This window comes from Physella acuta, unplaced genomic scaffold (genome assembly GCF_028476545.2).
Source record: "Physella acuta isolate Inbredline_101_S28 unplaced genomic scaffold, ASM2847654v3 ptg000331l, whole genome shotgun sequence".
NCBI classification, from domain to species: Eukaryota; Metazoa; Mollusca; class Gastropoda; family Physidae; genus Physella; species Physella acuta.
This window is the reverse complement of record NW_026731850.1, coordinates 451110-473081: the sequence shown is the minus strand read 5'-3', so window position 1 is coordinate 473081 and position 21972 is coordinate 451110. Positions and strand designations below refer to the sequence as shown.

Here is a 21972-nt window from a genome sequence, read left to right as displayed (position 1 = left end):
ATTTCTCAAAAAACAAATGTGAATTTATAAAGTACTGAAATAATATTCCGCACTATTATACACATTTTGTTTGGCGTTCGTTTGGTGTGCAATTCTTTTTTCTACGAGATTAGATTATATTTTAAAAAGTTTAAGCAATTAAAAATGGATTAAAAATTATGTTTATATCCCCAGATGCCATCCCCTGTTGTTTTATAGGCATAGGGCCTAATAGAGAAAGCTTAGGGGAGATCACTCGAAAAAAAAAGCCTAACCGGTAGTAGATCCAGTTAAAAACCGAAAGTACATCAAAGACGGCAACAACGCAGATCATCTGACTATTATTAACTTAGAATTAGTGTTATTATTTTAGACATTAAAGATCTAAAATCTAGTCTACTCAATATGAACGAATCAAGTTTACCCCCGCCTTTGTCGGCTAAATATACGGAGTTAGTAAGCTTTTTTAAAATTTACTTTTTAGGGCCTACGTTTTTTCTATATTCTAGCTAGATCAGATCATGATCATCAATATTGACAATTAATGAATTATCATAATCATCATAGACATCAGATCTCTAGATCTAGAATCTAGAGCTACAAGTAGTAGATCTAGATCTTAATTATTAATTAATAAGTTGTAGAATGATAGAATCTAGATCTAGCTTACCCCTTAAGGCTAAGGGCCTTACACGATTAAGCTAATCTCAGTAAAATGAGTATTCACCCAGTATTCACTGCAATCAGCTGATAAAGCACTGTTGTTAAGCAGCTAAGCAGCTAATGAATAGGCTAATAAAATAATGGTTACATATAGGCCTAAATTCAAATGTTTCTATTTAACACAGAATGATAAAATTTACATATCTAGCTTTCTAGATCTAGCTTAGTAGCTAGAATCAGGAAGAAAATTAAATTATCATTCTAGCCCCAATAGTTTTTTTTTCTATGAATTTCAAAGTTTTAGGCCTATGTAAAACAGCTTATAATTATAAATTATTATATCGAAGTGACTACACGGATTTCCGAGCGTTACGAGTATTATTTGAATTCCGTAGGTCTAAAATTTTGAGATTTGCCTTCTTCTGATTAAAAAAGCTTAATATTTCATTTGCTAGCACATCGGGTGTCATAGAGTCAACAGTGCGGTAGTTAAGTTCATAGCCCTGGAGCTCAGAATTGGAACCCGGGGTTAGCACGACTGGTATACAGTGCCTTTTGTCAGTTTGACAATTTTCATGTTGAAAACATTTTTAAAATTTTTTTATAAAATTTCCAAACTTCATCACCTGTCACCTGCATGATTGCTTGCTTATGTTTTCTAGTCCGCTGGTGAAAAATCCAACCACTGTCGGCGGGATCACTGTGAGTTCAGCATACCATGGAATGAACCCAAATTCTATTTGAGATCGTCTGTGTCTTCACGTCGACATCCCCCCCCCCTCCCCCCCCCCCCCCCCCATTTAAATAAGTTGAAAACGGACCTACTTCTTATCATTTTTTTTTCTAAGTTCACATAGGCTTATAGACTTAGATCTAGATCTATTACCACTCATGCTAGATAGTGGTAAAAATAATTCAATAAAGAACAGTTTGATCTAGCTAGATTTAGGACTATCATCTGACCTACTAGATCCAGATTCTATTCTTTTTTTTTTAACTGCGCTTACCTTTGGTATTAAATAAAACACTAAAACTTTATGTCAGTATTGAATTGCTAATAGATCACATGCTACCTAGAGAGAAGATTTAATGAATCGCAGAGCGATCCGTGCAAATGCTGCCTAATTATATGTATGTTCATAATAAATAGGCTTACTTAACTAAAACTATCCATCCTCCATATGCTGGCTTTAAGTTTAATGTCACTATCTATTATCATCTTGTTTGGTGTTTTGCCACAGGTCTTTATTGTATATTTTATTTGGCCATCTTATCTTGAGCATCTGTCGTGAACATCTGTTTGTGAAAGACTGTCTATATTTATTTTTGTAACCCTCCAGGTCTCTGAACCATAAAGCAATACTGCCTTAACTAACTTTGGAGTTACTGTGCAATTCCATCTGGCCTTGTTGATACAGCTTTTTATGTCCTCGTCAGCTCCCCCATCCTTATTGATCATGCTTCTCAGATATGTGAATTTATTAGTATACAAAGACTACTTATTAATTAACATAATGAACAGTTTTTACTCTATATTACACAGCTCTTTTGCTTTCCCAACAATGAAGGATCGAATCCCTGTTATTTTATCAAAGATAGTGGATCATCTTAACAGAAATCGTGATGCAATCATCAAGGAACATGGAGGGGACGTAAGTCTCTAAAATATTAGCCGGTTTTTGAGTAACTTAAGGTCTTACTAGTCCAAGCAAGGGCTGCTATATCAGCATTAATTTGCAGACTAATTTTTTAAATGAGCTATTTTGAAGTTTTATTAACAAATATTAATTCAAAGGTAAAGAAGCTAAAAAAATATTCTTCTGTTTTCAGTCATCTAGAGAGGAATTGAAAAGTTTAATAGGTTCTATGTCACAGCTACGCTATGAAGTTATGACAAATAAATCTGCAGCACCTCTTAGAGATTCACGTGCAGATGTGCCTTTGTGGAATGCAGAACTTGCCAAAGAAGTGGAAAAACAAAATGGAGAACCAATGAAATGGTTTGATAGTGCTTGGCTGTGGATGGAGTGTTATTTGTATCGCAGAATTTATGAAGCAGTGCTTTTGGGGTAATGTATCCATATAATATAGCTTGTTATGTTCTTGGTTAAAAATGGAGTTCTCAAGCTTTTTTTTAAAAAGTCTAGATATTATCGATTCTTTGTAAATTTTTGTGTAACTCTGTACACTTTGATGTTCACAGAATTAACTTGACAGTTTACCTAGTTAGTCCTTCATCATTCAGGCTAAAATATGTTATGCAGTTACTATTTTTAAAAATTATAATGGCTCAAGCAAAATATTGGGCAAATTTTATTATGTATCAGTGGTTTGTATTGCACTTATTTTATTCACATTGTGACTTCAGCTTAAGAATATAGAGATACTAACATTTTGACTGGACATATTTTTTACTTAACTTTCAGTGATAAATTAAGAGGATTTGATGTCTTTGGTGATCAAAAACAAGCAGCATTTTTAAATTCTTATAAGGCTATTTCAACACTTACTATGTGTTTTTTGGAGGTTTTGCAGACTTTAGAGGAAACAAAAACTGACGTGGAAGTTAAAAAGTATTTTTTACAATTTTTACAGGTAAGATTTTTGTTTTATAATCTCAATATTAGGTTAGGTTTGCCTGTCGCCCCTCCTGGGACATAGGCTGCTGACAAGAGCTTTCCAGGCGCCTCTGTAATCTCAATATTGAGAGTATATAATGTTTTAATTTATTTTAGAATAGCATTGATAGCATTTAGGCAGCCTTTTTCCACTGCAAATTTCATGTTTTCTTTTTTAAAAAATTAGGTCTCACTTTGGGGCAACAAATGTGATCTTTCTATATCAGCTGGTCATGAAAACCACCAAGAAAATTGTTTACTGGAGCAGCTAACAACTCTAAAATCAAAGGTGCTGATAGATGAAGCAGAAGAGGCATTTCAGATCCTACACACAGCTTGCATATCTAGAGGAGGACAACCAGGTTTGTCATTTTTGTCATAGGTTTTTGTCATGGATTTGGAATTATTTAAATAAAATTCTTTTTATTATACCACCCAATGATTAACTGCGGTCTAAACTAATTAACAGTTTCCTGTATTGAAAATTGATTGTGAATTTTTTCATGCTTTTGAACTTCTGTTTTAAGATAAATTAATACACTGGGAAAATGTATCATGTTTATTCTTACTTTGTTTAGGACGAGTAGATTTTGTGCTGGACAATGCAGGATTTGAACTTCTCACAGACCTCTGTCTGGCAGAGTTCTTGGTTTCAGCCGGTCTGGCATCCAGAATCCACTTTCATGTCAAAGCCATTCCTTGGTTTGTCTCCGATGTCACTGAGCAGGACTTGATGTGGACCCTGAAACAGATGTCCTCTATGAATCACTTGGCCATCAGCCAGCTCAGCCATAAATGGAGATCTCGGTTACAGGAAGGTTCCTGGGTAGTTGAGGTCAATGATTTTTGGACTCTGCCCAATGATTACAGCCAGATGAAGGAGTTGTATCCTAAATTATATGCTGATTTAGGGAATGCAGATTTCATTTTTTTCAAAGGTGACTTGAACTACCGAAAGCTTGTGGGCGATTTAAAATGGGACACACAGACAGACTTTTCTGACAGTCTTCGAGGATTCGGCCCTGCGCCATTGTGTGTCCTTCGCACCTTAAAAAGTGATGTGGTAGTTGGCTTGATTGCAGGCCAGGCTAGTGAATTAACAAGGACTGATAAAGATTGGATGATTAATGGGGAGTGGGCTGTGATATCTGTATCCAAAGGAACCCTCAATTCTTCCTAAATGCTAATCAAAAACACATTTCTGCTATTGTCAATACAGATTTTTTTCTTCTACATATTTTTTACTACCCAAATGTGCTATTAAGATTTGTATTTTTACTTCAAAATTCCAAGATTTATTACTCTAAAAGATTTATACTTTTTATTGTCACATATTTGTACTATTGTTTCAATGTCTTGACACATATTTCAAAATTGATGTAGTTTGTTACATCCTGAATGATTACATGATATATGTACCAATCAAAACACACCCAGCAATTGCTTATCTGGTCAGTTTACTTATTTCCCTTAAAATAAAGCTTTTTTAAAATATAATTGTTCATGTTTATGTATGACAACAAACGTTAGTCACACTTGCTCTGTGCCTTTTTGTTTGTTTAAAATAAAATCTATTTCTAAAACATCAAGTCAAAATTGACAGATTTGCAGACATCAATAAGTGTACAAAAAAAATTCACTTGAAATATGTGATGTTGTGGAGTATTTTCAATAAGTTTTATCCTGTTATTTATCCAAAGAGATACAGTGGTACAATTCTATCTGTAAACTTGCATGTCAAAATGATCGTTTTATAAAGTGTATATACTTTGAAATAAGTCATGTCACAAAACTCTTGTATTTCAAAGTACTGTAAATTACTGTGACTCTTAAAAGTTTTTAATGAAACATTTTAAAAATAGTTGCTTCATTGTGTTGTTTAAAAGTCAGTTTTAATTTTTTAAGGTTTACTTATTTGTGTAATTCTTACTAAGTCACATTAAAAATTAGTCTTATAGACAATAAGTTCTATTAATTTTGCATTTATGGAGGCTATTTAAATTGTACTGTTTATGTTAATTTTATACTTATCCCCCACCCTTATTATTTTAGTTTTATTTTGTGTTATTTACTTGCAAATATAATGTGTGAACCATTTTAAATGGCAAATAGACGATCAAAATACTCACACAAAAGTAATCGGTTAAAATTTAGTTTAACAACAGGCCACACAACTATGCAAGTGAATAATGCTGTGTCTAAATACTAGCTTCTTTTTAAAGCGGTAGCTATGGTCCTTGGCTGTTGTTTCATTTTAACCATCACATGCATTTCTGAATTGTTTTAAGTTTTTTAACATACGGGTGAATAAACTAATAAATTCTAGATTTTTGTTTTACTGTTTTGCATGTAGGTTGTTTTAATTAACTAAAGAAAACTTAATATATAATGCCATTAAATTATTATAAATGTTTTCAGAGACATTATCTTATAAAGGCTATTACTTGTCCCATATTTTGACAACAAAAATAGTGAGAAAAAAAAATTATATATGAACTAAATAAGCTATCAAAATATCATGCTTAAAGTTCAGATTATCGTCAATTTAACAAACAGAATAAAGCTATGTGTGAGTACTTCAATTAGAGGAGTCATCATTTGGTATAAATGAGATACAGCTGCAATGTGAATGCACAAAATAAACATTAGGTTTAAAGGTTGACTATTAGTAATTATGGGACAGCGTGGCCTAGCAGTGGAGAGCTACACAGCTAACATAAGTCTTGAGTTTGAATCTGGGTTAAAGTCAGTAGAATAGTCCTGAGTCCACCTAGCTCTAATGGGTACTTAACTCATATTGGGGAAAACAAAGGCAGCTGGGCACATTATCCCTTCATATGTTGATATCTTTAAAACAGATGAGCTCTACTTCATCTGCCACCCCATGTGTCTTGGGCACATTATCCCTTCATATGTTGATACCTTTGAAACAGATGAACTCTACTTCACCTGCCACCCCATGTGTCTTGGGTACTAACGTGAAAAGATGATGATTAATTAATACTAATAAATATTTAAACACGCGACACAAACGATAATAATTTGTAACAGCAATAATAAACAGTTCACAAAAATGATTGTGAAGAAAATCTGTACTTCAATTTTTTTAAAAGATTAACTGTTGTTGGGGAAGACAGTGTGGTGCTGGACTGTTAACCCAAAAGTATCAAGTTTCAATCTAGGTTTAAGTTAGTAGAGCATCCCTGAGTCCACCCAGCTCTGATGGGTACCTAACTCACATTTGGGAAAGTAAAGGCGGCTGAACATAGTGCTGACAACACTATCTTTTCATATGTTGAGGTAAAAAAAAAATGAAACATGAACTCTACTTCACCTGCCAAATAGACTGTCACGTTTGAAAGGGATCTGTTATTAAGATACGCTTTTTCAGCAACAGGTAACAGTTAAACAAATCAGTCATAGAAACTGTTACAATTATGTACATCAACATACATAATATTATTATATAGGTCAAGTATAAAAACCTAAAAAAAAGCTTTTTTTAAAGTTATCCAACATGAGTTTTTGTTTACACTTTTTGCTATCGCATGCAAAATTTCAAGAATTTTTTCTTTATTAATTTGCAAACAATCAAGTCTACTGGTTGCAATATATATCAGTTCAGAAAATGATAGATACATATTAAAAAGAATCATGATTTTAAACTTCACTTAAATCAAGTTTAACTGTTCTGAATTAGTATTGATGGTGGAATTAAGCATCTATCTATTATATAAACACAATAAAAACTATACTTTAACTTTCACAAACAGAAATCAGTTAACATAAAAATTTAAAGAAAATAATATATCACAGCTTTTGTTTTGTTTTATTTATCTCGATGCTTTTATAATGGATTACAAATAAATGGTAATGAGCACCAACATTTTTTCAGCAATTAGAAATAGAAATAGCAACTAATAATACATATAGGTCTATAATTTATTGTAAGTTTATACATTCTTAAAAATTGAAACAAATATTTACACAGAAATAAGGCAAGCTTTGAATAGGCATTATTAGAGAATGTCAAAATGTCAACAGAAGAAAAATGTTATTTATAAATAGCTTGTGATAAAAAATTGGTAATGGTTTCAATATACAAAAATATTGCTCTCCATTAGAGTACTAATAAGTTGTATACACTGAAATTTATCAGAAAAACTTCTTTTATAAAATATTTAAATAATTAAATTGGGTTTGATAACCAGCAGCTTAATTATGAGCAAAGCAGAATGTTGAGTTTTAATAAAGATGGTAAACTTAAACAATCAAGTGTTAAAAACCTCAGCGTTAAAAATTTTGATCTAAAAATGATGATTGAAAAAATTTAAATATGATTTTAAAAAACTGTTTTAAACCAGTTTTTAATTTATTTTTACAAGATAAAATTATTCATTGCTGACAACTGATATGAAATTTCTGTAAACTTATAACTAGGTGAAGCTGAACTGTACTATTTACTGCATGGAATGCATGCACATTTGGATTGCTCACCAAGTTAAAATAATAACAAGCCAACAGTGAAAATCGCCAATTCTTATTTCATTTAAGTTAAACAAGCTGGTGCCAGCTTTTTAAATAAGTATAAAATTTATTTCTTTTTTAGCTTGTCTAAAATTGTTTCATCTGTTAACTCGTCCAGACTTCTCAGCTCAATCACCTTAAAGAGAATTAAACTGATTAAAGTTTCAATCTCATTTTAGTAACAAATAAATGTTGTTTTCAAAAAATATTTTAGTAGGATTATACATTATTCTACTATAATGTAAAGCAAATATTAGCCTCTGCCTATAAAGAATAGCAAACATTAGCTAAAAAATGTAAATCACAACAAAAAATCCAAAACAATATGCACACAAAAAAATTTAAAAATTCTTACTTTCGTGAAGTCTCCGTCTTTAACAGCTTTGGTCTTAGATCCAGCATACATCATTTGCTGTTCTGGACTGCATCCTGTGTAATTTTATCTCAAGTTTATTTGGTCTTTTATTTTTGTGTATCAAATATTCTAAGCCAAATAACTTTTACAATGACTAATAGGCTATGATTGTGGCATACTTTTCTCTTATCCTTTTATGTTAGGAAGATCAAAACATCTAAACAGTGTAAGATTTTGACGCAGATAAAGGGGGTTCATATTTGTTAATTTTACTCATCGGATGCATACAAAATTTAAATTGGATCTGTTAAAATAATGAAGTGTTTGAGTTTACTGTGTGCAGAACAAAAGAGAAAAAGGACTAATTTAATAATTACTTCAGTTAAAAATGTAGATAATTAAACTAAAATGTGCAATTTAATTAGAATGGTGATTTATTAAAATTTATTTTATTTTAAACGACATTGAAACATGTATATATATATATCCCTTATAAATATTTTTAAAAAGATCCAATTAAACTATAAAAAATCTCAATTAGTCTCTATCAAGACCTTTTGACAATTGTTGAAACAGAAACAAAAATGATACATACATCTCACAAAGGTGTCAGTAGTAGCAAAAATATTCATACTAAGAGCAGTACCGGGCAAATGAAAAAGAGGCAGGCAAAAGAAAAAAAATGGTAAGACAATATCAGAGAAAGTTTGGGTTTAACACTGGTGGATGCACAGAGGATGGCATGGGACAGACAACAAAGGAGATTGCCAAAATGGGATAGAAGAAGAAATAAATCAAGAAGAAATTTCACAATGTTCGAACTCTTAGTTTAATATCATGCTAATTAACAAGGAAGCTAGATAAGAAAACCTTCAAAATTTAAGCTTAGGACTAACTAACCTTGTGGGGAAATAAAAATAAAAATTAGTGGATAAGAGACTCTGCCATCATCATGGTTTTGAACATAACTCAAGCAGACGTATCTGGGCTGCTGGGGTGGTAGTTCATCTTGAAGATCTGACACAGAAATATTCTGTCAAAAATTCAAAACAAACATTGTTAACCATTTAATGTACATAAAATGTTCCATAAATCACGTCATTACTTTAATTTTAAAAATATATCTTTAGTTCTTAGCTTACAGCTGAAAAATCTGTGCTGTCAATGAAAAATTATGTATTTAGGGATAGCATAACGCTGATATAGCAGTATTTTCTGTAACAAATGAAAGATCTGGTTGCTGCAATATATGTAGCAAAAACTCCATTAACATATTTGTAATTAATTAGGGAACATAAATGAAAGTTACTTCATATTCTTCATCCAGTACTATCTTTAAGGATGTCTTGTCTATTTTCACTGCAAAAAAGTTGGGAAATTAATAGACTACAAATTTCTAGATTGGGAGCCAAGAATGCTATCAATAAACATGTTCATTTCCAAACCCAAAGGATTCTACAAATCAGCAATGTTATTTTCATATTGACACAAAAAAATTGTAAGGCCACAGAATACACTGAAAAAAATGGGTCAATGTAATTACAAAAGAGAAATTTTAAAAATTTGTTTACTGTTTGACTCTTGACAAAATAAAGTTATTTTTTAGAATAAAAACTATTTTAATATTTTTTAATTAATTTTAATAACTAGATCTAAAAGGATTTGTAATGAAACTAAACTGAAAATCCCACTTACATACAATAGCAGCAACATTTTTCTCCTTCCTCAGTTTAAACTTCTTCAATAGAGCGACAACTTCTGGTGACATGTCACATACACTAACATTTGAAGACTGAAGTAAAAAATATTTTCTCAATGTACAAATCGCTCCTAGTTTTACTGCATTTGGCCTCATTTTATTTTATTTATAATATATCATGCTGCACCAAATATCTATGCTCACCGGTAAAACATCTACTTTTTATGAATGATTAATATAATTTTTTGGGCAGATGGGGATCATTTTGAAGTAAGCTGCATGCCTGATGGCAAAATACCAAAAGACATCCTCTATGGAGATCTTACCAATGGTACAAGACCCAAAGGACCATCCAGCTGAGGCAAACAGACATATATAAACACAGGCTATGCACGCTGTCATCCTCAATGAAATAAAAAGGGCAGAGGTAGCCTCAAAGAGGAGAAGAAGAAAAAATCTTCCCAAATTATAACAACAACAATGATCTGCATTAAATGTGGCAGAGATTTCCATTCTAAAATTGGCATGATTAGCCACAGCAGAGCCTGCACTAAAAAAAACAACATCGTAATCTCTAGGCGCAAAATTCCTTTTACTCACGAGGCAAAAGGAGCCATAGACCATATATACCTAAATATAATTATTTAAGTAAAAAAGTATCAGCTTGAAACATTTAATACCCATAGACGAACATTAAACAGAATTCAATATTATAAATATAATTATATTTAACTTACCATGCTTTAGAAGCTGCAGCGATTCCAGGCAAGTATTTTTTAATAATACTGAGGAAATATTTATAAAGAATAAAATTATGATAAAAGCAAAATAAAAATAGTGTCTGCCTATAATTCAATGAAAATGGTTGGTGGAATCTGTATCAAGATAATATAGGCATACATAGTATTTAAATTATTTAGGCTTATAGAGCTTTTTATTATGTAAATCAAGAAGATAATTAAAAAATTCTAATTAAGTGTTTATTTGAGATTTACAATAATGCTAATTTAATAACTTGTCCAATTTGACCATGTTGACTCAAAACTGGTGCAATGTATACAGTGCAATCAAGTTCTACTTTGTTTATTTAAAAAAAAAATTATCATTTATGTAGCCTAAGGATAAAATTCACTAAGTGTTTTCAAGTATAAAATAATACATTTGCAGAACATCATCAAGTAATTTACTAAGACTTTTTTTTTTAAATTTTCACTTTGTGGCCCCTGGGGAGTAAAAGGCTGCAATCACACCTCTCCACCAGACTCCCTTTTGGGCGGCTCTTCTTATCTGCTCCCCCAGTTGCCTTTGCCTCTTCTTCTACCATTCTTCTCATTGATTTCTTAAGAGGGCCCACTTTCCTTCTTCCCTGGGATTCAAGTCCATAGCTTTCCTTGCAATATTATTATTATATTCTTCCCTTCTCATGATATGTCCAATCCATCCCCATTTACCGGCTTTGATGTCCTTATTTATTGGTTGTTGTTTACTAAGACAAGCTTAAAATTAACCCCTACTCATGTGTGAGGTCCCATGAAAATATCACAATGGGCTATATTTTAAATCTCAAATTAAATCTACATGCCCACCAATTCTAATGCTAGATCTACTCTGGTCAAGTGTAGTACCATTCATTGTATTATTAAAATATTTGTAACATACTATGATAATATTATTATTATTATTAATAATTAAAAGGCCAAATGGCTGTTACTAATTATTAATTGCATTAGGCCTTAGGCTAGAAAGACTAAATTTAATCACATGTGATTCGTATTGTGATGTTTTAAGTATTTTGCGCTCAACAGTTTGTTGAATGTTGACTGAACAATAACAGTAATCAGTAACAGTAATGATGAGTAATGACTATTATTATGAACTATACTGAGTGTTGTGACTTTTTGTGAGTCAACCCTGCTAGTCTGCTAGTGCTACACACAAACAGCTGAGTTACAGACAGTGGCCTGGACTACAACACAGTACAGTGAGTACACTGACAGTCAGTGGAGACTGGAGTACATCTCAGTGAGTACTCAGTCAGTACACACACATCACAGGAGTTGAGTGACACACAAAACAAAACACACACAGTGTGAGTGTTACACTGTTACTGTTCTAGTAATATAGTGTTTCAAATACACAAACACTGTGTGTAGTACTGTGTACTTCACTTGTGTTATTGTGTAGTGTATCAGTATCTGAGTATCAGTATCAGCATCAGTAGATCTAGCCTACACACATTACATATCATTATTATTGTGCTTATCATAATTTCAAATTATTTCTTAAATTAAGTTAAATAATCCTTCAATTTTTACTGAATTAAAATTTAATAAATTAAAAAAGGTAAATCTAGACTAGGCTAGTTATATTACTTTTTTGATAAGAGACAACACAACAAACAGAGACACTCCCCCTTCTTAGCCCTTAACACGGAAGTTAATTTTGTTACAATTAATAGCAAAATAAAATGGTCCATTTATTGATATATGCAATAATACTTTGTTTAGGCCCTACTTATTTGTTGGTGTTTTTTTTTTTCTTTTTTACTCTTTCTTTTATTTCATTATGTTCACATTTTAAAAAAAAATGTGCCCTTGATCTAAAAAACATTTAAAAATGTATGTCTAGATTTTCGCCTCCTAAGATTTGCTTTTATCTCATTATTCAGGTCTCGCTAGAAAGCAATGTAGATCTAGCTCTAGAGATCTACATCTACATTGTATTCCACTTCATGATTCATGGTATTTTTTTTTCTCGATCCACAATTGAATCGTAAAGAGAGGGGAGACTATGTTCTGAATTTGGTGACGATGAAAAGTATTTTAAATAAATGTTAAACGGGATAATATAGCGATTGCCTAAATAATCTTAAGTAATTAACACGGTGGGACAATTAATAATAGATTAAAAGTTTTCTGAATTAGGGGTCATCCAAAAATGACGTCACGTTTTTTTGACGATTTTTCCTCCCCCCCCCCCCCCTTCCCCTCCGTCGCACATCGGCACAAAAAGCCAGGCCCCCCCCCCCCTAAAATGACGTCACACCTCAGCCTATAAACCCCCTCAAAATTGCAGTTGAATTTTTCTTAAAAAATCGATATTTTTTCCTAAATCTTGTTAGAACTCTGTCAACATAGAGTATTTTAATCAATCCACATTACAATTTATTAAAACCGTTTTCTAAAACGCGAAATAACGACTCAAACTCGTTTTCTAACATTGCTTTTTTTATAATGCTAAAGTGTGACGTCACACCATCTGACCCCCCCCCCCTACCCTTCATCACACACCGTCATAAAATTACGGACCCCCCTCCACCTACAAGTGTGACGTCATTTATGGACACCCCTTATTTCGTCATAAGCTACTCATTTATAGTATACGCTTAGCTTTAAAACACTTTATACATTCTCTATTTCGCGGTTTGCATTTTAGTCAGGTCAAATACTTTTGCATAACGAAAACGATCAAAATCTTTCACAATTCACAATCCAACCATCTAAAGCAGGGGTCTCCAAACTACGGCCCGCGGGCCGGTTGCGGCCCGCGAAGTCCTCTCATCCGGCCCGCGGAGATCTTTTTGTCCACGGAAAAAAACGTTTGTTGGTGGTGGCTGAGGAACATTGCCCAGAAAAATTACGACATGCCTGGAAGAAATTGGCCCCAAACTGAAATTTGATAGTTAATGCGGCCCTCGGACTGAAAAGTTTGGAGACCTCTGATCTAAAGAATAATATGGGTACATACTGTAGATATGAGATAGGTCTATAGTCTATACATTTTCAAAAGAATTTTGTGCTACAGTTAACCAGTTTTTCAACACTTAGACTTAATTCTAAAGTTTTTAGCTTGAACCAGAGGCGTAGCGAGGGAGGGCGCCGAACTTAGGGGGGGGGGGGGGGGGGGGGGGGGGGCTAAAATGGGTTGGGAAAACAAATTGAAAGTTGGAGGGGGGTGCAAATCAAAAGTTTGAGGGGGGGGGGGGGGGGTGCAAATCGAAAGTTTGTCCCCGGGCGCCGGGAAGGGTCGCTACGCCTCTGGCTTGAACTAGCCCTGCTCTATAGTTAAGTTAAAGTGTATGGCGGCGCTTTACTACAAAGAGAATACAAGTGAGGAAAAATATTAAAGCAACAAAACATAGCTGATCATATATAGAAAAAAAATAACAAAATAACTTTTAGAGTAATCACTGTGCCCTCCCTTTCAATATTAACACGAAGTCGTGATTTTTTCGTTTGGTTTTCAATAAAAGTTTGCTATAAAGTTAAAATAAACTGCTTCTCGCTTGAAGTTATTTTTTAAATTTTTTTTTTTTTTTTTTTTTTTTTTTTTGGTGTCCTCGTCGTTCCCCCTTTTACGAAAACCTGGATACGCCATTGTTTTTTTTTTTTATGTGCTTCGGGCGTTCTCATAACTGCTCTGTAAATTAGTTAATTTCAACCGTATAGGCCTACTAGATATTACAGCGAAGCAGCTTTTGTATACCTTTTTTTTTCAGTGATACTATTTGTTCCGTACAAATTATAAACTTTTTGTAACTAGTAGTCATTTGTAGGCCTAAGACCCCATTTATTTAAGCAACTGAAAAGTCTTGCTATTCATTGTTGTTTTCTTTATTAAGGCTTGAAAATTAGTTGTTTTTCAGGTTTGTCATTTTTACTGACCAAAATTTCTCTCCGTGTATACATGCCTGAGGCAAAGTATTAATGGATCACAAAATCCGAAGATAACGCTTCATGTTTTTTGTATCCTTAGCGTAGACCAGGGGTCTCCAAACTGCGGCCCGCGACGTCCTCTCATCCGGCCCGCGGAGATCTTTTTGTCCACGGAAAAAACGTTTGTTGGTGATGGCCGAGGAACTTTGCCCAGAAAAATCAAATACATGCCCGGATGAAACTGGCCCCCCGAACTGAAATTTGATAGTTAATGCGGCCCTCGGACTGAAAAGTTTGGAGACCCCTGGCGTAGGCCCTGCAGGTCGCCAACCTTGACAGTAATTTACTTACGTCACTGAATACATTTATTTATCACAGCAATCAGTGCACCAATAAATCATTTAAATAAGACAATTTTAATTCAAAAGCTTATTTTTATTTTTTTTAACCTGATTACAGCGCTTTTAAACTGTAAAAAAAATAATCCCAAATGCAAATATGCATTTTAGAGTTTTAACATACTGACAGCGATGATATCATATGACATTAACGAGTGACCAATGACAGGCCCTGAAAGATTAAAGATACGATCTAAGTAGATTTGGTATAAAAGAATGCGATGTTTGATTAGTGGAGTTGATTCCTTTAGTCGTCATGGCAAACAAACTGTTCGTTTCCCTTGTTGTCCTAATGGTCCTTGTGGCCAGCGTGCCAGTACTGTCAGCAAGCGGTAAGGTGAGTAGTCTACATCTAACGTGTGTCTTTAAGGTGAGTACATCTTACGTGTGTCGTGGGCTGTGGCCAGCTTGCCAGTACTGTCAGCTAGTGGTAAGGTGAGTAGTCTACATCTTAAGTGTCAAGGTAAGGTGAGTACATCTTACGTGTGTCGTTAAGGTGAGTACATCTTACGTGTGTCGTTAAGGTGAGTACATCTTACGTGTGTCGTTAAGGTGAGTACATCTTACGTGTGTCGTTAAGGTGAGTACATCTTACGTGTGTCTTTAAGGTGAGTACATCTTACGTGTGTCTTTAAGGTGATTACATCTTACGTGTGTCTTTAAGGTGAGTACATCTTACGTGTGTCGTTAAGGTGAGTACATCTTACGTGTGTCGTTAAGGTGATTACATCTTACGTGTGTCGTGTGCTGTGGCCAGTGTGCCAGTACTGTCAGCTAGCGGTAAGGTGAGTAGTCTATATCTTACGTGTGTCGTTAAGGTGAGTACATCTTACGTGTGTCGTTAAGGTGAGTACATCTTACGTGTGTCGTGGGCCAAATGACGGGCGAGAACATTTTGGTCGATTATCTTAGTTTTTAGTGTCCTGGATAAGGCTTTAATGCAACTTGGGAACCAATGGTGAGAAGAGGGTTAATGCTGATTAGGTATTGGTGGCCTATAAGTTAATGTAAGTTAGGTATCGATGGTGTGAATAGGGTTAATGTAAATTAGGTATTGGTGGCGTGAATAGGAGTAATGTAAGATAGGTATTGGTAGCGTGGATAGGGTTAATGAAAGTTATGTATTGGTAGCGTGAATAGGGTTAATGTAAGTTAGGTATCGATGGTGTGAATAGGGTTAATGTAAATTAGGTATTGGTGGCGTGAATAGGGTTAATGTAAATTAGGTATTGGTGGCGTGAATAGGGTTAATGTAAATTAGGTATTGGTGGCGTGAATAGGGTTATTGTGACTTGGATATTGGCGGCTTAAATAATATAATTAGTGCAAATTAGATATAAATGGTTGAAATAGGGTTAATGTAACTTAGATATTGGTGGCGCGAATAGGGTTAATGTACTTTAGATATTGGTGGTCTAACAGCTGGACGACTAGCCTATCTATAGATTGTATCTGTTAGTGGTCCTTTACTGCTCACTACGGGATAATTGTAACATCGTATCTTTACTTTGTAAGTTTACTTGATTTAGTTGATAAGGCGATAAATAGCCTTCAAATGATGAGGATAACTGGCTGTGATCTATTTTTTTTAACTTTGTCCTCTCTATCTGGTGTAAAACTGGTAGAGTAAGTAAAACTTAAAGACATTTGAGATGTTTTTGTTATCATCAAATTTAAGTTTTTAGTTAATTAAAAAAAAGAATCCCCATAACTCGAAATACAAAGTTAAATAACATGTGTAATAAGGTGGGTTGAGCATCGATTCTTTAGAATTCCTTTGGACTTCTAAAAGCTCCGTGATGCCATCACGTCCCTTATATAACAGTTTGAGAGTTCACTTGTTTCTGTGACCTCGGCATATGAAGAGATAGTGTGGTCAGCACTATGCCCAGCCACCTTTACTTTCCCTAACGTGAGTTAGGTACCCATCAGAGTTGGGTGGACTCTGGGACGGTCTACTGACTTGAACCCGGATTCGAACTCGAGACTTACCGGTTAGCAGTCCAGCTAATTGTCTATATTAAAGGCAAATATCTCTGTCACACACAATCAAAGTACCGGAGAACGGAAACACATTAATGTTAATCCTATGTAGTTAGTGGTAGCAAAATTGATTCGTTCAGGGGCCGTCCATAAATGACGTCACACTCGTAGGGGAGAGGGGGTCCGTAATTTTGTGACCATGTGTAATGAGGGGGAGGGGGTTAGATGGTATGACGTCACACTTTTTAGCCTTTATTTCGCTTTTTAGAAAGCTGTTTTAATAAATTTTGATAGGAATTGATTAAAATACTCTATGGGGGTTGTAGGCTTAGGTGTGACGTCATTTTAGGGGGGGTCTGGCTTTTTGTGACGATGTATAATGGGTGGAGGGGAGGTAAAAATTGTCATAAAAGATGGGCGTCATTTATGGATGACCCCTCATGCAGGTAAAATGTACAAGATCCATTCTCACAATCAGCTTTCTGTTTTTATTTATAATTACAAGGAATTAAAAATGACAAAGCGCGTGTATCTGTAACATGTCGTTGTACCTCCAGGGCAAAGGCGGCAACCTGGGCAAGAGTGCTGGGCACAATACAGGGCACCAACGGGCCAACAATGGGCACCATGTTAATAACCAGGGGCATCAAAAAAACCAAAACAGGGGACAACCACTTAAAGTCAATAAACATGGTTAAAAGGTAAAACCTAGCTTGATTTAATCGAACTATTTTTTTTTTCATTTTTTAACCTCATTTTGATTATTCTTAACTTTGAATCAGAGTTTCTTCCAGGCATCTACCGATTCCCCCCCCCCCCCCCCCGAACGAAACGGAATTAATATAGAAAATATATACTTTTAACAGTGTGCGCCCACGCCCCGAAAATTTTATTCCGCCCCCGAAAATTTCAAGTGCCCCCCTCCCTCCCCCGGAGAAAAATGTCTCGAAGAAACACTGCTCTGAAGAATGTTTAAGATAGCCTAAAATCTTCACTTATTCTCAGCGAATATATTACACATATGTAAACTATAGATTTCGTTTATACCCATGGGTAGATAGTCTTGAAAGGGTGCTTTACTTCGTATTACTTCAAATGTAAGTACACCACTGCTTAAAAATATAATCTATTTTCAGCTCTCTACAGTCTACATACCATGTCAGACCTATTCAAAACGAAAGTTTATATTATAGCTGTTCTCTTCATGTTGTTGTTCATTAAAAATAGATGAAAGTATATTCTGATTTTAGTTTTACCTTGAAAGTTGAAACTGTCGTTTTTTCACCATCCACTGTCAAATGTGTCTGATACTTTATGGTTTAGGACAACGTTTTGAGGCCAGTTTTGCCACTGTTTAGGTGAAGTGTAGAAATGAGCTAATTAACTCTTTAACTACGTAGAAAATAACATTTTTCCCTCTTATTTAACTGTTTAGATATTGTTCTCTGGAGGTGCACTGTCCTTACTAGAGTAAATGTTGTAGTAATTAATAGTATGATGGCATTCAAGTAGGGGAAGGTGTTCTGATTTTGTATGACAATCAACAGCAATTATTTTATTTAATCTCTGCAACTTTACAATTGTGCTACAATTTTTCTAAACAAACACATTTTTAAAAAGACAATTTAATTTAGTTTTAAGATTTTAATATTCAACATTTTTATGCTGCATGAAAATTAGAGATAATGAAGAGGCAAGAAGAAATATTTTAAAAGCTGTGGCATTACTGATAGGTTTTTATTTTACTCGGAATTAGGTTTGGCATTGTGCTAGTAGAGAATAAAAATCTGGCAACAGAGACAAATTGGCAACATTTACATTAAACATGAAAATTTATCAAACCATGATGGTATAAATTAGTATAAAATAAAACATATATTCAAAAACAGATAAACCAAACAGAGATGTTTATTGAAAACAATGCCTGCACCAAACATGACAAACTGACTAGGCAGATAATTGAATTAAATACGTTTTAGCCTACATATGCCTGCTTCTCATGTTTGTTCACTAAAAAGTGTGCCAAACATAGTCCTTAAAGTTTAAAAACAAATGTCTATCTTTGCTGTATAAGACTTTGACTGTTTTTAATAGCCTATCCAGAATTTCCAGTATAAAACAGTGATATAAAATACACAACATATTTACATTCACCTTGTTGTGCTGTAAGAGTAAAATACATTATATAAAATATAAACAACTATTTATATATTCACAAAAAAAAATTAAATTAAATCACAGAAACTCACATACCCTATTGTATAGAGAAAGCTATAAGCCTAATATTAATTTATTACTTAATATTAAATATTAGCTCATCATATTAAAAAATATAATGTACATTTGAAAATAAAGTTCATTCAAAAGAATTAATCTGAGAAGTAACAAAATACAGAAAAACACTGAGGCCTACAATTCTGATCTACTAGACACAGAGAAGGAAGTGATGAAGGTGGGAGAAGTGGTGTTACAGTACCCAACTCCTCCATTAACCAACCCTCCCCCCCCCCCCCCCCCCCCACACACAAGCATGACAGTTGTTTCACACTATGCTATTTAAATTCACAATTACAGTTAACATTGTGCTTGTATCAAAGCTTACACTTTGTTATTTTAAATGTCAGAAAACCACAATTTTTACATACTTATAACCATTGATGTATATATATATATATATATATATATATATATATATATATATATATATATATATATATATATATATATATATATATATGCCTATATATTTATTTATTTATATATATACATATACACGTATAACTATATATTTATAACTGTGTATATGCATAAATGTTAGAAAAATATTTGAACCTCCCCCCCTTCCCACAAAATCCTGAATATTCCACCATACACAATCAAGGTCTCTATACTGAGTATTACATTTGGGGCTAAGTTTAGGTCTGGATTAGCTATTTTTCACTGGTATTGAAACCAAAAGATTCAAGTTGAGCATAACATTTCAAAGCATCAACTAATGGTGACTGCTCTATTTTACCCTTTTCACTTAAATAACTTGGTGTAACAAAATACGTTTAAAGCCAAACAACTACAATTAATGCTTAACAATATAAGATCTATTTTATTCATACTAAAAATTTAGTACAAAAATAAGTTTATCCTTTTTGTGATGGTCATAATTTATTACAAAATAAATACATATTAAAATTTTGAGTAAAAATTTATATTAAGGATTTTAAAACTTAACAATGAACATTCACATCTTAAGAGAAATATTTATGCACTCAGGAAAATAAAGTTTATTGACAAATAAAAGCTCACAGCAAAATTACTAAGAACTTAGAAAAGTAATAGTAATATTTTAATGTATACAGGAAAACTGTACGTGTAAGACATTTGACGCACAAGGCACGATGATGTAAAGGCATTACATACAGTTCAATTTATATTTAATAAAACATTTTTATTTGAAGCCTTTTCAAATGTTTTGCTTGCTAAAATACAAATTTTTAAAACACTAAGTTTAAATTTAAGAACATTATATCTTCCTACCATCAAATGATAAAGCTATTTTTCTTTTTTTATTGTAATTTTACATTACATAAGCATATTGTTGAACCTCAAGTTATTAAATAAATTCTTTTTGAGATTTAATATTGCAGACTATATAACATTTAATTGTGCTTACAAAACACAGTTGATTGCACAAAGAGAGATGGTTTACAAAAAAGGATATTCATTACAGTATAATATGGTGTAATACATTTTGGAAGAGATTATGTACATTCTTTAATATTTATTTGCTAAACCAGATTTCAGATTACTTATATTTTATATCTTAATAAATAGAAACATTAATATGCGTAGCCTTTATAAAAGACTTCACAAACAATTAATGAATCCAAGAATGAATCTTATCTTTCTTTACATTTTTAGACTTTTTCTCCCATAGTTTACTAATTCTTTATTTATTTTCCGATAGCCTATTAACTTTTTGAATTAACTGTGAAATGAAAAACAATCTGTTTCATCCAAACAGATGTGCTGACCGGGGTCGAACATATTTTTTTAAGTTTGAAAGCAAAAGTAAAAGAGATAGAAATTTCAATGGCAGGCCGTGCTCTTTTATTTTATGATTTTTTTCTTTTAATATATTTTAGTGTATTTAATTTTAAAATTTTTTCTCAATAATCTAGTTGTTTGATGAACAAACTTCTCTTCTTGCTGCAATAATTTAATAAAACATTCAGTGCTATATCAATCTTTATATATTTCCTTTTTTGAATTGGAGTTGTAAGAAATTAGCCATAACAATGCATTACAGAAAATCTTGAAACTGAGTATAGCACAATTTGAGTCGCAACTCAGCAAAAAAGATTTAAAGGTAGTCATGCCTCCACAGAAACAGGAAGTTTAAATTCAGGAATTAAAATATGCATAACAATTGAATTATGTAGGGCATACAAAAGTAAGGGATAGTTCCCGTGCTCATTGAGATAGATTTGTTACCTTGTATGTAAAGCAACATCACATGTGACACAACTATGAGCAACATAGATTTATACCTAAAATCTTTCTCCCATTGTCTTTCAGTATTTCTGAAAGGATGTGATCTCACAGCTCTTTGACCTTGTCTGTAAAATTATGTAAGTGATATGTAAAATATAAATTAGGTCAAATGGATGCATTGTTGCTGCAAGCAAAGGTTGCTTCTCTTTTTTTAAATATATATTTTGGCAAAAAATATGTCATTAGAATTTGTAAAATAATTAAAATTCAACATTTGCAAAAAAAAAAAACTGGCTGTTTGCTTTTCTAATATTTGTTGAAATTTGTTGCAAAAGGATTCATAAAACAAACTGTGTATTTGTTGAAAACTTCTTATCACTGCTATTTATTGTTTATGCAAGTAAATGTGAATTTTTGTTGTCTTAAAAATACTATTGAAACTTTATCAGATGGCAGAAAAGCTAGCATAAACAGAATGTACCAACGCATCCTCCAACAGCTATTCTAGAACACAACAGAACAAAAGACTATATCTAAACCACACTAGATAGAATCTTTATCACTCTTGTCTATAACTACTGCATATCAAACCAAACAAATAAACTCT

At 33.0% G+C, this 21972-nt stretch overlaps 3 protein-coding genes and 1 long non-coding RNA gene across 4 annotated transcripts in view; 2 read left to right on the top strand and 2 right to left on the bottom strand.

The window, feature by feature from the left end:
• Positions 1-266: 266 nt before the first annotated feature.
• LOC131940808 (damage-control phosphatase ARMT1-like) lies at positions 267-4930 on the top strand. The gene is made up of 6 exons (XM_059299638.1): positions 267-431; positions 2186-2294; positions 2473-2711; positions 3069-3237; positions 3448-3622; positions 3839-4930. The coding sequence occupies exons 1-6, from the start codon at positions 385-387 to the stop codon at positions 4438-4440; spliced, it is 1341 nt and encodes a 446-aa protein (XP_059155621.1). The 5' UTR covers positions 267-384; the 3' UTR covers positions 4441-4930.
• Positions 4931-7072: 2142 nt separating this feature from the next.
• LOC131940792 (glia maturation factor beta-like) lies at positions 7073-12236 on the bottom strand. Its single transcript, XM_059299611.1, has 7 exons — positions 12214-12236; positions 10579-10626; positions 9838-9934; positions 9452-9501; positions 9043-9175; positions 8143-8216; positions 7073-7923 (listed from the first exon to the last, which is right to left on the bottom strand). Exons 2-7 carry the CDS (start codon positions 10579-10581, stop codon positions 7855-7857), a joined length of 426 nt encoding a protein of 141 aa, XP_059155594.1. The 5' UTR covers positions 10582-10626; positions 12214-12236; the 3' UTR covers positions 7073-7854.
• Positions 12237-15113: 2877 nt separating this feature from the next.
• Positions 15114-18042, top strand: LOC131940794 (uncharacterized). Its single transcript, XR_009386580.1, has 3 exons — positions 15114-15231; positions 17435-17578; positions 18014-18042. It is a non-coding gene; the product is annotated as an uncharacterized LOC131940794 (long non-coding RNA).
• A 2974-nt stretch (positions 18043-21016) lies between these two features.
• The window catches only part of LOC131940787 (potassium channel subfamily K member 4-like), a 50473-nt gene continuing 49517 nt past the window's right edge, over positions 21017-21972 (bottom strand). The window contains exon 9 of the mRNA XM_059299600.1: positions 21017-21490. Within this exon, the coding sequence (XP_059155583.1) occupies positions 21446-21490 (45 nt within the window). The 3' untranslated portion in view covers positions 21017-21445. The remainder of the gene's footprint in view (positions 21491-21972) is intronic.

Coding starts and splice junctions, on each gene's coding strand:
- LOC131940808 (XM_059299638.1), top strand. CDS start 385: ATGAACGAATCAAGTTTACCCCCGCCTTTGTCGGCTAAATATACGGA. Junction 2,712..3,068: donor TATGAAGCAGTGCTTTTGGG/GTAATGTATCCA, acceptor CTTAACTTTCAG/TGATAAATTAAGAGGATTTG. Junction 3,623..3,838: donor ATCTAGAGGAGGACAACCAG/GTTTGTCATTTT, acceptor TACTTTGTTTAG/GACGAGTAGATTTTGTGCTG.
- LOC131940792 (XM_059299611.1), bottom strand. Junction 9,176..9,451: donor TACTGGATGAAGAATATGAA/GTAACTTTCATT, acceptor AATTTTTGACAG/AATATTTCTGTGTCAGATCT. Junction 7,924..8,142: donor AAGACGGAGACTTCACGAAA/GTAAGAATTTTT, acceptor ATTCTCTTTAAG/GTGATTGAGCTGAGAAGTCT.